This window comes from Schistocerca piceifrons, chromosome 2 (assembly GCF_021461385.2).
Source record: "Schistocerca piceifrons isolate TAMUIC-IGC-003096 chromosome 2, iqSchPice1.1, whole genome shotgun sequence".
In the NCBI taxonomy this organism is placed as follows: Eukaryota; Metazoa; Arthropoda; class Insecta; order Orthoptera; family Acrididae; genus Schistocerca; species Schistocerca piceifrons.
Window position 1 is genome coordinate 190,582,512 of NC_060139.1, and position 15,496 is coordinate 190,598,007.

At 41.1% G+C, this 15,496-nt stretch overlaps 1 protein-coding gene across 1 annotated transcript in view; it reads right to left on the bottom strand.

The window, feature by feature from the left end:
* Positions 1 to 492: 492 nt before the first annotated feature.
* The window catches only part of LOC124775240 (carboxypeptidase B-like), a 231,701-nt gene continuing 216,697 nt past the window's right edge, over positions 493 to 15,496 (bottom strand). Inside the window, exon 8 of the mRNA XM_047250077.1 lies at positions 493 to 2,418. Coding sequence (XP_047106033.1) covers positions 2,243 to 2,418 — 176 coding nt within the window. The 3' untranslated portion in view covers positions 493 to 2,242. The remainder of the gene's footprint in view (positions 2,419 to 15,496) is intronic.

Here is a 15,496-nt window from a genome sequence, read left to right on the forward strand (position 1 = left end):
TTTTTATGAAGATGGGCAGGATTATTATTTTAGTTTTCAGAAGATTGATCAACAGTGAAAAGCAGAAAATGACTGTTTCTGCCAATAATTGTTAGAACAATAAAAAGTGGTGACCAGGTGACTAGAGGTGCCTTTACATTACTATACATACCACACTGCAATACTTTTTTGTAAGAAACATTACAGAAACCAGTGCTTCTGTTTCTCACCATCAGTCTTGTAGCGAATATCAGGATGGAAACTAGTTTATGTACTCTTACTGAAAGGGTTAAAACTGTAAGCAATTGATAGAAAGAACGAAAAAGAAAGAGAGTGCACATTTTACAGTACCTGATAATGCACACAAAACTTATACCACACATGAGGTATCCTAAACTGCAGTGAATGCTGAGTTACAAATATGCATGTTGTCAGCCCTAGAATTCACCTGTTGGCACACAGAGGTGAACACACATAAAAGGAGTAAGGTGGTAAAACTAAGTAAAGGAAGTGTAAACTTTAATAAAATGTCTTTATTGCAATAAATATGTTTATAAATTAATTGTGCGTGATTCAAATCAGTTGGTTGCAGCTGATGAATTCTCAGCTGCATAGGTACTCACAATGTAGCATTCATGTGAGAAGAGTGTCTCTTTGATCACAAATTACTGAACTGTCGTACTGGATGGTACAATACGAGTACATGTTTAAACACAGCTCATTCAGCTGCCTTAGACACAAAAGACAGGTGGTTTTAGTTTCTCAGAAGAATCTGACTGTAAGACGAGTGATAAACTTCATTCTTACGAAAAATCAGCTCACTTCAAAATACTGTCTTCAGACGTCTCCACCGTGGCGTAAAAGATGCATAAACTAGTATTTCAGTAGCTGTTACAGCCATTACATATTAAGTCACCTCTATGTTTAACCTAATATTTGGTAGTGCCGTGAAACTTTTGCATTTTCACCCGAATAATCCGATTTAATTGTTTTTGGCATTTCATTCACGTGACTCAAGCTAATCTACACAGTTCTGCATTCTTGAGACTGAAATGAGAATTCATCGAACACTATCATTTTTTTAATATAAAATGGTTATAAAGGTTGGGATAGGAATTTTCTGCCTTTATGTTACAAGATAGTGTCGATTTTTTGTTTCACGTGCCAAAATCAAGAGCATGCACCTAACAATGCACAAATTAAAACTCACTTGGAGAAATATGCATTTGGCGTTGTTTTTTTGCAGTAGTCCTGAATATTGATTGTTTATTTGTTGTTGAATAACGACGCATTCTGGTCATTTTCTAAAGCCACACCTGTTGTCAGAGATACTTCTATTAAGACGAGTTTTGAATTCACCCTTTCTTTGATGCAGATAGCTTGAAATGGGGGTAAGTATACAACAATCGTAGCTAAACTATTTCTGTTTGAGGTAAATGGTGACAAGTTTCACAGCAATTAAATTCACTGTCAGAGATCAGCATAGTAGTGATCACATTCTCCTGCATAGGTTTGTTGACACGTAAGACTCTGTCCTGATAAATCTGGACTATTATCCGCGTAATTTTCACGCCTTCATATTGTGTAATATATTTAATCCACCCGATGCTGTTAGAAACATTCTGTTACAAATTATTGAGCAATTCAAATCCTAAGAAGGTTATAAACATTGGTTATGTTGAAAACCCGTGACGTTATTACAGATGAATGTCGTTTAGAAATAAAATGTTACTTACTGCTAATGAAAAACGTTTTTTGTACGAGGCAGCGTTTTGAAGTCCTGGAAATGGAGATGTTATTGTTAAAGGGGTATTGATAATGACGTATGGAAATTTGGTGTATTGAATCTGAGTGTCAGCTCCCAGACATGGACAGCGTTTATCCTGAAGAGACGCTTTTGTTGTGTAAACACTGAATGAGTCTGGAAAAAATATCTAGAAGTCTAGTTTCACTGTTATACTCGTCTGCAAGAGCAGCGACGGAATAGAGACATTGGCAGACTATTCACCGTTTGAAAGAGCATATTATTTAGTATCGTCTACGTTTTCCCCTCATTTGCGTTTCAAACTCTGCATCATCCTAATTTACACGTCATACTGTCCTAATAGCTGTCTTGTAAGTATCGTCTAGTCAATGCTTTGAAGCGCAGCAAAATCGACACAGCTGCACATCACATACTTTGCATTCAGTTCAAAACAGACTCGGACCAGCCTCTGTTCCCAGGCGACTACTCCCTTCTGAGGACGGAGCCAACGGGGCGAGGCTATATCCTGGCGATGACCGCTCTCACGGCGGCCTTGATGGCGGCGAAGGTCTCTCGGCCCGTGGGGATGATCTGCGAGGCGGGCAGCAGGAAGCCGAAGTCTCCCCGGTCCCTCAGCTCCACGGCGTAGGCGTACTTGATGCCCGCCACGCCCTTGGCCCAGTCCTCTGAGCAACCTGCAACAACACCGCAACACACTGTTCATCTGCCTGCGTGTACAAAGCATCTCATGTTGCTACTCATGACTATTCCCATATGAGAATAATCCTAATTTGTATACTATAGGCGTCAAAAGGTATCATATAGATTATATAATGGTAATACAGAGATTTAGGAACCAGGTTTTAAATTGTAAGACATTTCCAGGGGCAGATGTGGACTCTGACCACAATCTATTGGTTATTACCTGTAGATTAAAACTGAAGAAACTGCAAAAAGGTGGGAACTTAAGGAGATGGGACCTGGATAAACTGAAAGAACCAGAGGTTGTACAGAGTTTCAGGGAGAGCATAAGGGAACAATTGACAGGAATGGGGGAAAGAAATACAGTAGAAGAAGAATGTGTAGCTTTGAGCGATGAAATAGTCAAGGCAACAGAGGATCAAGTAGGTAAAAAGACGAGGGCTAGTAGAAATCCTTGGGTAACAGAAGAAATATTGAATTTAATTGATGAAAGGAGAAAATATAAAAATGCAGTAAATGAGGCCGGAAAAGAGGAATACAAACGTCTCAAAAATGAGATCGACAGGAAGCGCAAAATGGCTAAGCAGGGATGGTTGAAATGGCTATGAGCACTATGGGACTTAACATCTGTGGTCATCAGTCCCCTACAACTTAGAACTACTTAAACCTAACTAACCTAAGGACATCACACACATCCATGCCCGAGGCAGGATTCGAACCTGCGACCGTAGCAGCCGCGCGGTTCCGGACTGCGCGCCTAGAACCGCTAGACCACCGCGGCCGGCTAAGCGGGGATGGCTAGAGGACAAATGTAAAGATGTAGAGGTTTATCTCACTAGGGGTAAGATAGATACTGCCTACAGGAAAATTAAAGAGACCTTTGGAGATAAGAGAACCACTTGTATGAACATCAAGAGCTCAGATGGAAACCCAGTTCTAAGCAAAGAAGGGAAAGCAGAAAGGTGGGAGGGGTATATAGAGAGTCTATACAACGGCGATGAACTTGAGGACAATATTATGGAAATGGAAGAGGATGTAGATGAAGATGAAATAGGAGATACGATACTGCGTGAAGAATTTGATAGAGCACGAAAGACCTGAGTCGAAACAAGGCCCCCGGAGTAGACAACATTCCATTGGAACTACTGACGGCCTTGGGAGAGCCACTCCTGACAAAACTCTACCATCTGGTAAGCAAGATGTATGAGACAGGCGAAATACCCTCAGACTCCGGGAAGAATATAATAATCCCAATCCCAAAGAAAGCAGGTGTTGACAGATGTGAAAATAACCGAACAATCAGTTTAATAAGCCACACGAATTCTTTACAGACGAATGGAAAAAGTGGTAGTAGCCGACCTCGGGGAATATCAGTTTGGATTCCGTAGAAATACTGGAACACGTGAGGCAATACTGACCTTACGACTTATCTTAGAAGAAAGATTAAGGAAAGGCAAAACTACGTTTCTAGCATTTGTAGACTTAGAGAAAGCTTTTGACAATGTTGACTGGAATACTCTCTTTCAAATTCTAAAGGTGGCAGGGGTAAAATACAGGGAGCGAAAGGCTATTTACAATTTGTACAGAAACCAGAGGGCAGTTATAAGAGTCGAGGGACATGAAAGGGAAGCAGTTGTTGGGAAGGGAGTAAGACAGGGTTGTAGCCTCTCCCCGATGTTATTCAATCTGTATATTGAGCAAGCAGTAAAGGAAACAAAAGAAAAATTCGGAGTAGTTATTAAAATCCATGGAGAAGAAATAAAAACTTTAAGGTTCGCCGATGACATTGTAATTTTGTCAGAGACAGCAAAGGACTTGGAAGAGCAGTTGAATGGAATGGATAGCGTCTTGAAAGGAGGATATAAGATAAACATCAACAAAAGCAAAACGAGGATAATGGAATGTAGTCGAATTAAGTCGGGTGATGCTGAGGGAATTAGATTAGGAAATGAGACACTTAAAGTAGTAAAGGAGTTTTGCTATTTGGGGAGCAAAATAACTGATGATGGTCGAAGTAGAGAGGATATAAAATGTAGACTGGCAATGGCAAGGAAAGCGTTTCTGAAGAAGAGAAATTTGTTAACATCGAGCATAGATTTAAGTGTCAGGAAGTCATTTCTGAAAGTATTTGTATGGAGTGTAGCCATGTATGGAAGTGAAACATGGACGATAAATAGTTTGGACAAGAAGAGAATAGAAGCTTTCGAAATGTGGTGCTACAGAAGAATGCTGAAGATTAGATGGGTAGATCACATGACTAATGAGGAAGTATTGAATAGGATTGGGGAGAAGAGAAGTTTGTGGCACAGCTTGATCAGAAGAAGGGATCGGTTGGTAGGACATGTTCTGAGGCATCAAGTGATCACCAATTTAGTATTGGAGGGCAGCGTGGAGGGTAAAAATCGTAGAGGGAGACCAAGAGATGAATACACTAAGCAGATTCAGAAGGATGTAGGTTGCAGTAGGTACTGGGAGATGAAGAAGTTTGCACGGGATAGAGTAGCATGGAGAGCTGCATCAAACCAGTCTCAGGACTGAAGACCACAACATCAACAGGCGTCAACCACGTTATCTGCTGTTAAATTTATTCGGTCAACTGTTTGAGCGGAACGAAAGCAAGAGTCCCTAGAAATCACAAAACTGATTTTTACCCGAATTTTCATAGCCAGACAAAGAGTAGGAAATGGACAGATTGGTCTCAAACTGACCAGCCTAAGGTATAGTTTTGCAAATATAGTTTTAATAAGTTTCCTTTAATTTACGTCTATGGTCACAACCTTTTTGTTAACAGATTACCGGTTTCGGTCTTTAATGACCATCATCAGATCTGTTTCATAAGAACAAAGTCCTAATGTACTGCAGGCATAAGGGCATCGTCAAATGTTAAATACGGAATCAGCACCACCATCGTCAAATACATATAAATAACATTACATGCACCCATATGATGTTATTTATATGTATTTGACGATGGTGGTGCTGATTCCGTATTTAACATTTGACGATGCCACTATTCCTGCAGTACATTAGGACTTTGTTCTCATGAATCAGATCTGATGATGGTCATTAAAGACCGAAACCGGTAACCTGTTACCAAAAAGGTTGTGACCATAGACTTAAATTAAAGGAAACATGTACGGGTCACTGTTTTTTCGCGACGATGTTGCAGCTTGTGAAAAGAGAGATTTGATCGCCTGGAAGTAATCAGAGTAATTATAATAAACTTAATAAGTGATATGAGGAAAAATTGAAATATTTCAGAAACAGCTGCTGCTAGTTATTACTTAAAAGAAGTATCAACTCCGTAAGCTCTACATATTTCGTACACAAAAACTTACACTGATGTAGAAACTGTGACATTACTTCCTTCGCGTTTAAGAAATGAAATGAATATCAAATGACGGCACAAACTGATATAGTCTCGCATTGTTCGTGGAAAGAAAGACTGTCAGTATGCCTCTGTGTGGGCTCTAATCTCTCTGATTTTATCCTCATACGTAGGAGGGGGCAATATACTGCTTGACTCCTCGGTGGAGGTATGTTCTCGAAACTTCAACAAAAGCCCGTACCGAGCTACTGAGCGTCTCTCTTGCAGAGTCTTCCACTGGAGTTTACCTATCATCTCCGTAAAGCTTTCGCCATTACTAAATGATCCTGTAACGAAGCGCGCTGCTCTCCGTTGGATCTTCTCTATCTCTTCTATCAACTAACCCTATCTGGTACGGATCCCACACCGGTGAGCAGTATTCAAGCAGTGGCCGAACAAGTGTACTGTAACCTACTTCCTTTGTTTTCGGACTGCATTTCCTTAGGATTCTTCCAATGAATCTCAGTCCGGCATCTGCTTTACCGACGATTAATTTTATATGGTAATTCCACTTTAAATCACTCCTAATGCCTACTGCCAGATAATTTATGGAATAAACTGCCTCCAGTTGCTGACCTGCTATACTGTAGCTAAATGATAAAGGATCTTTCTTTCTATGTATTCGCAGCACATTACACTTGTCTACATTGAGATTCAATTGCCATTCCCTGCACCATGCGTCAATTCGCTGCAGATTCTCCTGCATTTCAGTACAATTTTCCATTGTTACAACCTCTCGATATACTACAGCATCATCCGCAAAAAGCCTCAGTGAACTTCCGATGTCATCCACGAGGTCATTTATATATATTGTAAATAGCAACGGTCCTACGACACTCCCCTGCGGCACACCTGAAATCACTCTTACTTCGGAAGACTTCTCTCCATTGAGAATGACATGCTGTGTTCTGTTATCTAGAAACTCTTCAATCCAATCACACAATTGGTCTGATTGTCCAAATGCTCATACTTTGTTCATTAAACGACTGTGGGGAACTGTATCGAACGCCTTGTGGAAGTCAAGAAACATGGCATCTACCTGGGAACCCATGTCTATGGCCCTCTGAGTCTCGTAGACGAATAGCGTGAGCTGGATTTCACACGATCGTCTTTTTCGAAACCCATGGTGATTCCTACAGAGTAGATTTCTAGTCTCCAGAAAAGTCATTATACTCGAACGTAATACGTGTTCCAAAATTCTACAACTGATCGGCTTTAGAGATGTAGGTCTATATTCTGCACATCTGTTCGACGTCCCTTCTTGAAAACGGGGATGACCTGTGCCCTTTTCCAATCTTTTGGAACGCTACGCTCTTTTGGAGACCTACGGTACACCGCTGCAAGAAGGGGGGCCAGTTCCTTCGCGTACTCTGTGTAAAATTGAACTGGTATCCCATCAGGTCCAGCGGCCTTTCCTCTTTTGGGCGATTTTAATTGTTTTTCTATCCCTCTGTCATCTGTTTCGATATCTACCATTTTGTCATCTGTACGACAATCTAGAGAAGGAAGTACAGTGCAGTCTTCCTCTGTGAAATAGCTTTGGAAAAAGTATCCTCCGACATGCACTGTGGTTTGCGAGTGCACGGATATAGGTATTCCATCGTATTTCAGGCACGCTTCTGGAGCAGTAAATTTCCTATCGTTCCCAAATACGATGAAGGAAAAAATAACTGCCTGCACTCTGTAATAATGGGGGTCATTGTTACCATGGTAAAATGTATCCTGTGACAGAGAGAAATGCAAAGCTCTTTTACGTTAATTTAGTTATTTTTGTGGCCATCAGATTCGAGTATGGAGACTTTACAGAAAGCACGCGCTTCGTTACTAAATAAAATTGATCAAGTGCCTAATACGAGCACGTGTCTCTTATACTTTTCAACGATTAAAGTTTCGCAATCGTAAACAGGAAATTGTCAAAAATTCAAATGGCTCTGAGCACTTTGGGACTTGACAGCTGAGGTCATCAGCCCCTAGACTTAGAACTACTTAAACCTAACTAACCTAAGGACATCACACACACATCCATGCCAGAGGCAGGATTCGAACCTGCGACCTTAGCGGTCGCGCGGTTCCAGACTGAAGTGCCTAACCGCTCGGCCACACCGGCCGGCTGTAAATGTCACTTTGAAGTAATAACAGTGCAGATTAATAATATAACTTCTTTTTTTATCCTTTTGTCACGTAACACGTTCCCTACAATGCCTACGCCCATCCACTCATTTATCAACAGTTACGCTCATTTTACATTCATGTTGAAGTAACCGTGCTGCGTTGTACTCCACGCTAGTTTAGCAGGTAATTACTGATCGCTGAAGCCTTTTTGTAACTGTTTAAACAGGATTATGTTCAACTCCTTGAAGTTAATGAGCGACAACCACAACGCTGTTTTTTGCTCAGATTTCTTAAATAATCCTGTGCACCTTTCCGCGTAAGAGACCGAATCATAAACTACTTTCACCCCACTTGTTATCTGAGCTGTTCCCTAGTTTTTAGTCTGGAGACTGGTCTGTGCATTTCTTAATGCTAGGCTGTTCTGTGTACGTTTCTTCATTTCTTCATTCTTCAGTACATACATGTTTTCAGGTATCACATATTTATTACTATGCGTACTACTATTGTTATTACGTACTGTTATTTATTACGCGCATTTTAATTCTAATTCACTGAAGATGCCTGATTGGATACATGCGAGGACGTGAATCCTATAGACTCGCCATGTGAAATAAATGAAATAAGTAGATTTACATGCAGTTTGAACATACTTCTCTTGATCACAAGAGCGTTTTTCGCTGTTATCAGTTTACATTTTATATCCTCTTTACTTTTGTTCATTGTCACTTATTTCACTGTCCAAATAGGTAAACTAATCTACCACCTGTATCGATTGATTTCATAGCCTAATTCTTCTAGCATCACGTGCATTAATTCGACTATTCTCTGCTATCCTTTTTCAATTTGATTGATGTTCATCTAATAACTTATTTTCAAGACACTATTCAGTCCATTCAAATGATTTTCCAGGTTCTATAGCTTCTGTGGCACGCAGTGAACACGAATTTAGACAACATCGTTCTTGTGAAACACAACTAGCTCTTTATTCACACGAAGTGTTGAGGGCTATTGACAAGGGATTACAAATTCATCCTGTATTTCTAAACTCTGAGAAAGCTTTTGACTTTGCCACACAAGCATGTACTGAAATTGCGTGCTCATGGGATATCGTCTCAGTTATGTGACTGGATTAGTGATTTCCTGTCAGAGAGGTCACAGTTCCTAGTAGCTCACGGAAAGTCAGCAAGTAAAACAAAAGTGATTTCTGGCGTTCTCCAAGCTAGTGTTATAGGCCCTCTGCTGTTCCTTATCTATATAAACAATTTAAGGAGATAATCTGAACAGCAGTCTTAAATTGTTTGCAGATGATGCTGTCGTTCATCGTCTAGTAAAGTCTTCAGAAGATCAAAACAAATTGGAAAAAGATTTAGAAAACATATCTGTATGGTGCGAAAATTGGCAATTGAATCTAAATAATGATAAGTGTGAGGTCATCCACATGAGTGTTACAAGGAGTGCGTTAAATTTCGGTTACACAATAAATCAGTCAAATCTAAAGGCCGTAAATTCAAACACCTAGCAATTACAATTACGAACAACTTAAATTGGAAAGGACACACAGAAAATGTTGTGAGGAAAGCAAAGCAAAGACTGTGTTTTATTGGCAGAACACTAGCTCTACTAAAGAGGCTGCCTACACTACACTTGTCCATCCTATTTTGGAGTACTGCTTCGCGCTCTGGGATCTTTGCCACATAGGATTAACGGAATACGTTGAGAAAGTTCAAAGAAGAGCAGCATGTTTTATATTATCGCTAAATAGGGGAGAGAGTGTCATTGAAATGATAGAGGACTCGGGATGGGCACCATTAAAACAAAGGCGTTTTTCGTTGCGGCGGAATCTTCTCACGAAATTTCAATCACTAACTTACTCCTCCGAATGCGAAACTATTTTGTTGACGCCGACGTACCTAGGTGACAACGGTCATCATAATAAAATAAGGGAACTAAGAGCTCGCCTTTATCTAAAGGCGTTAGTTTTTCCCGCGACCTGTTCGAGATTGGAATAGTAGAGAATTATTGTGAAGGTGATTCGATGAACCCTCTGCCATGCACTTAAGTGTGATTTGCAGAGTAACCATGTAGATGTAGATTACGATATTATCAGCGCACCACATAGCTTTTAATTTCTCTCTCTAAATTTTAAGTTAGTTCCCACTGGGAACTCATAGACAAGATTACGCTAATTACAGCTCACACAGAGATGTTTAATACATCATTCTTCACTCCATATGCGTGTGGCAAGGAAAGAGAAATCTCAATATGTGATACTGCAGAAAGTATCCTCTGCCATGCATTCAGAGTGGTGTCTTTGGCATGGATGTAGATGCAGAACTGGATAAGGGCTACAACGTAGATCTGAGTGTATGTAATCAGTCTTGCAAATTTTTGTCAGAAAGTAGTAGATATTGCAATTAAGAGACAAGTAATAAAATTTCATTAGAAGCGCAGGATTTCACCACAGGATTGTGAGTAATTAGTGATTTGTCTGTACAGCGTCAGTTGATATCCTCTGCGATAACTCAAATGCTCCTCTGTTCTGTTACCAAGACGATCTGAACGGCTTGACAAAACACATGAAGCACGCAAAAGGAGAAGAGGAACCAAAAGGAAAATTCTTGGGTTGAGAGGGTGTTTGATGTTATTTCAGTGATTTCAAAATCAAGTCGAATTTACAAAGAAGACGACAGGATGAGCTCACTTATCATTAAGACGTTGCACCTCTTCGGATCTGTACGCATGCCATGATTCTTTGGCAAGGTTGTCATCCAGCTGCTGGACGCTCTCCCGAGACAAACTGGCCCACAACTGTCTTAATTGGTCCTTTATGTCCTGGATACTGGCACTTCGACGAAGCTGACTTCCGAACCTGTCGCACATATGTTCTGTCGTGGATCTGGTGATCCTGCTGGCACAGGAGTACCTCAACACAGGCAGAAAGTGTATGAGTATTGTTCTGTCTGGCACGAGGCTCCTGTCGCATGAGAGGCAACAGCTGAGGCCGCAGGATGTCTGTGACGTACTGTAGTGCGTTCTGAATTCCCTCAGTCACAACCAGCCATGACCTGAAGTCATCTCCGATGGCTTGCCACAGCATGACGCCAGAAATAACATCACTGTGCCTTTCCAAAGCGTTGGAAGAATGGGACCTATCTCCAGTTCGTCATCATACTCGCTGCCAATGGTCATCTGGGATAGTGCAGAACCTTGATTCATGACTGAACACAATGTGACGACGTTCACCAACAGTTTATGTGTTCCAGACACGGCATCACTCGAACGCAGCCATTTGTATGGCAGTGCATGGTGCAGGATGACACGAATTGTCGAAGGGAGTCCGTTAGTGGTTCTAAGCGATTATGATCTGCTTTGTGCACAGTACGGTGACCTTACCTTCTGGTGATCGACTGTGTTCGACAGGAATCTTGACGACGAATGTGCCTGCCGTCACGTTTCCATGCAGTCCAATATAAGGCCGTGGTCACATCTGAATGCCGCACTAATCCGGTTATTGCAGTATTCGACCAGCCAGCCAAATGGAGACTCACAACGAAACGAGATTCCTTTCAAACTCCTTTCAAACTCTGTCAGTTGCTGATATCGCTGTCTCGCGCAAGTACGCAGCACCTGTGTCATTCACACTGATCTCTGAACATCTGATGCTGTCCACACCCTTTATATACTCTACCAGTCCTGGCAACAACACTAAAAACAAACAACAGTAATGCTCTCTGGTGGCCATTCTCCCTGTCACACAGAATTGCAAATTGAATCGTTTACACATCCACCGATTTAGACTACGTATACGAGCTTACAATGACATCCGACCGTGTCTCCTGGGTACACCACTCTTCTGGTTAGTCAGTGTAAATGTTTTCACAACTCGAAAAATGGTTCACATGGCTGTGAGCACTATGGGACTTAACATCTGAGGTAATCAGTCCCCTAGAACTTAGATCTACTTAAAGCTCACTAACCTAAGGACATCACACACGTCGATGCCCGAGGCAGGATTCGAACCTGCGACCGTAGCGGTCGCGCGGTTCCAGACTGAAGCGCCTAGAACCGCTCGGCCACACCGGCCGGCATTCACAACTCGAGAATGAAGAAAGCTGTACTGAAATGGGCACCATTATTATTTTTGTGTAATTATGCATCGGTTTCATATGTCAACTGACTACTTTTCCATTTGAAAATTTCGAGTTATATCCAAGATGACGGCTTCCGAAATGGCAGCCATGTTGGTACCAAAACCTCACAGATTTTCGCCTCTCCAATCTCATATTGCTTAGCCGTGAAGCCTGTTTATCCACATCCACGGATCACCTTATACACTATCTGATCAAAAGAGTCTGGACACCCCTATGTAACGCAAAACTGATGAATATGTGTCACGAGAAGCGGACCCGCCAGCATAAAAGGAGGTGAAGAGAATTTTGTTGTTAGTAGGAAAGCAGTAACTGCAAAATGGTTTGATCAGGAAATATCAGTCACTTCGAATATGAAATAGTCACTCGATGCCAGCGAAGTAACAAATTTATAAGTACTGTTGCTTGATCAGCTAAAGGATATATCAGTTTCATGTGTGAGTGAACATTGGTTAAAGGATAACCAAGCTTGTACTGCTAGAACAACAGGATTTGAAATTATTAGTAGCTTCTGCAGAGAGACTGCATAGGAGGAACATGCATATATGTTAAGTAAGGAATTGAATGCAAAGAAATTAAGTTCAGTAGCGTAAAGTGTTTAAATATTGTGTTTGCAAAATTAAAGAACCCAAAATAATCATTGTCTGCATGTACCGATCGCTATCAGGCACCTTTATGGTGTTCTTGGACGGTGCATAAAGACTCTTTAGTGAATTAAGAAATTTTAAAGAAAATATTATTGTAGTTGGAGATTTCAATGTAAACTTTAACATAACCTGTCAAAATATAAACTGAAAAATTTGCTATATTCACATAATTTATGACCCGCTGTCCATGAATACACTAGACTTGCCACTAAACCTACAATTGATCAAATACTTTTTTGACTTGCAAACATTTGATCATAGTGTAGAATGATTGACGCTGGATTCTCAAAAGTAATAAAATTTAGTGTGAACAATGTACTCAGCGCAAATTCCAGGAACAGTGAGAAATACTTCTATAGAAGACGTATGAATGATGACAATATCAGGATTTTTAATTCATTGTTAAAAAATTCAAACTGGGATTAGGGTAAACATGACAATGCAGATATAAAGTTTAAGTATTTTTAGCTTGCTACAAACATAACTATGAAAATGCATTCCCTGTAAATAAAATTAAAGTAAAAGCTAGAACTAACACTTGGATAACACAGGGGGTAAGAAAATCTTCAGAGCAACTTAGAAAGTTAATTAAATCAGGTCGGCAAAATCCTGCTCTGAAACAAATTTATCAGGAACAAAAAATCGCAGGAAACCAACGAAAGGAATGACTCCTGAATTCCGAAGTGCTACCGAAAGTCCAGCTACCACAATGTGTGTCCCCAGGGAATTATAATGGGTTGCAGTGGTTGAGCAGCTCATATCATGAGGCACGTATTTCTGTAGTCACTGCTGACACTCTTGAGATAGTTCAAACGAGCGAAACCGTCTAGACAGTGAACTACTGTAATGGAGTGGTTTGGGATGATAAACGTACTATATCCTGTTGCAAATCGGTGGAAGGCTCTGGGTTTGGCGAATGCCTGGAGAACCTTGCCTGCCACAATGTGTTGTGCTAACAGTGAAGTACAAAGGAGGTGGTGTTACGGTTTGTCGTGGTCAGGGCATCATCCCCTTGTTGTGCTTAATGCGGAAGAGCATGAACTTATTTTACAGCACTGTATTCTGCGAACAGTAAGGGAAGGGTTCGGAATCGATGACTGTACCAGAGTGACACTGCATCCTGTCAGAAGGCAGCACCAGTGAGGCAATGGTTTCTGGTCAACAAGATTCCTGAAATGGACTGGCCTGCTCAGACTCCATACCTAAACTTAATGGAACACCTTTGGGATGAGTTAGAATGTCGACTTTGCTCCACCGAGCGAGGTGGCTCAATGGTTAGTATAATGGACTCACATTCAGGACAAAAATGATTGAAACCCACGTCCGGCAATCCTGATTTAGGTTTTCCGTGATTTCCCTAAATCGCTTCAGGCGAAAGCCAGGATGATTCCTTTGAAAGGGCACAGCCGACTTCTTTTCCAAATCTGATGGGACCTCGTTGTTTTGTCCTCTCCCCCAAATCAACCAACCAACTGACATTGCTCCAAGTACGAGATTCCAGAATTACTACCTTCTCTGGTTTGGGCCCTTGAGGAAGAATGGCCTGCCATTGCTCTGTAGACATTCAGACATCTCACTGAAAGTGTCCCCGAGAGAGATGAAGACGTAGTAAAGGATGGGTACACCTCATAAGTTGAAATGTCTCTGTGAAGTAGTTTCATAAGACGCTTGTCGAATTCGGTACAAGTTATTCACTTTACTACCTGATTTTAGCTCAATTCATGAACTCTTCCAGAAAGACTGAACACTCAAATAAGGCCTATTGAATATTATATGTTTGTTTTAATGTGGGGTTTCGGTTTTGTTTTGTGGGAAACGCTGAGTTGGTCATCGTCTGCTGGGAGCAGACGATGTTGCTTCTCGTTCGAAGGCGAGCACAGGATGACCAACTTAGGTTTCCAATACCTGAACAGAGAGGTTTACGCATCTTAGTCGAAGGCTGTTTTTTTGTGTGTGCGGTTGCTGACGGAGGACTACGCCTCTGGCAGCTTCCGCTGCACGGGGAGCTAGGTAATCTCGAAAGAGAAAGCGGCACTCTTCGGTGAACGCTTAGTGAGTATGGATCGTAGCTCTTAAGGGGGGTTTCAGGTGATAGGAAGCAGGTTGAGTTAAGACTTCGTTATGTATAACTGTTGAAATACTTAAGAACTTCAGCTTAACTGAAGCGTGTGAAGCGATTTATTATTCCGAATGTGCCATAACTATATTGCTTTAAATGGCGATTTTTGGGTGTTGAGTTGAAAAGTGTGGAAGTTACCTTGTTCATTTTGAACAACAATGTACTAGAATTTCAAACGGTAAATCTGATTAGGAAAAGCTGGTTAGGATCACTTCAACCGTACGTGAGTGTAATACTGTGTCGAAGCGAGTGTGATTTTTAATGATTTTTAATCTTATATTTTGTGGAAGTTGCTTTTGTCTTTGTGTGTCGATTTTTGTCACGTGTTTGGTAATCAATTACCCTCCTGGTCCACCACGGCACCGCAATAGGCTTTAACAGTTTGCTTTTTTAATGAGCTATGGTTTCTGCAAGAATATCTGTTCTTTCGTGCGCTTTCTGCAAAGCAGCACAACCGTTTGATTCGGAATGCAGCACGTGCTCTAGTTCGGCCGTTTGCAAGCAGCAGACGCAGTTAGTATGTTGAATAATTATCGCACAACTTCGTGCATTGGTTAAACCTCTGTCTAGAATAGTGCATGTGTAGAATCGTAATGCAAATCTCACTGAGATATTTTTATGGTATTAATGCAAAGGAGATGATAGTATCATTGTCTCCCACCCCCGTTTTTTGTGTTT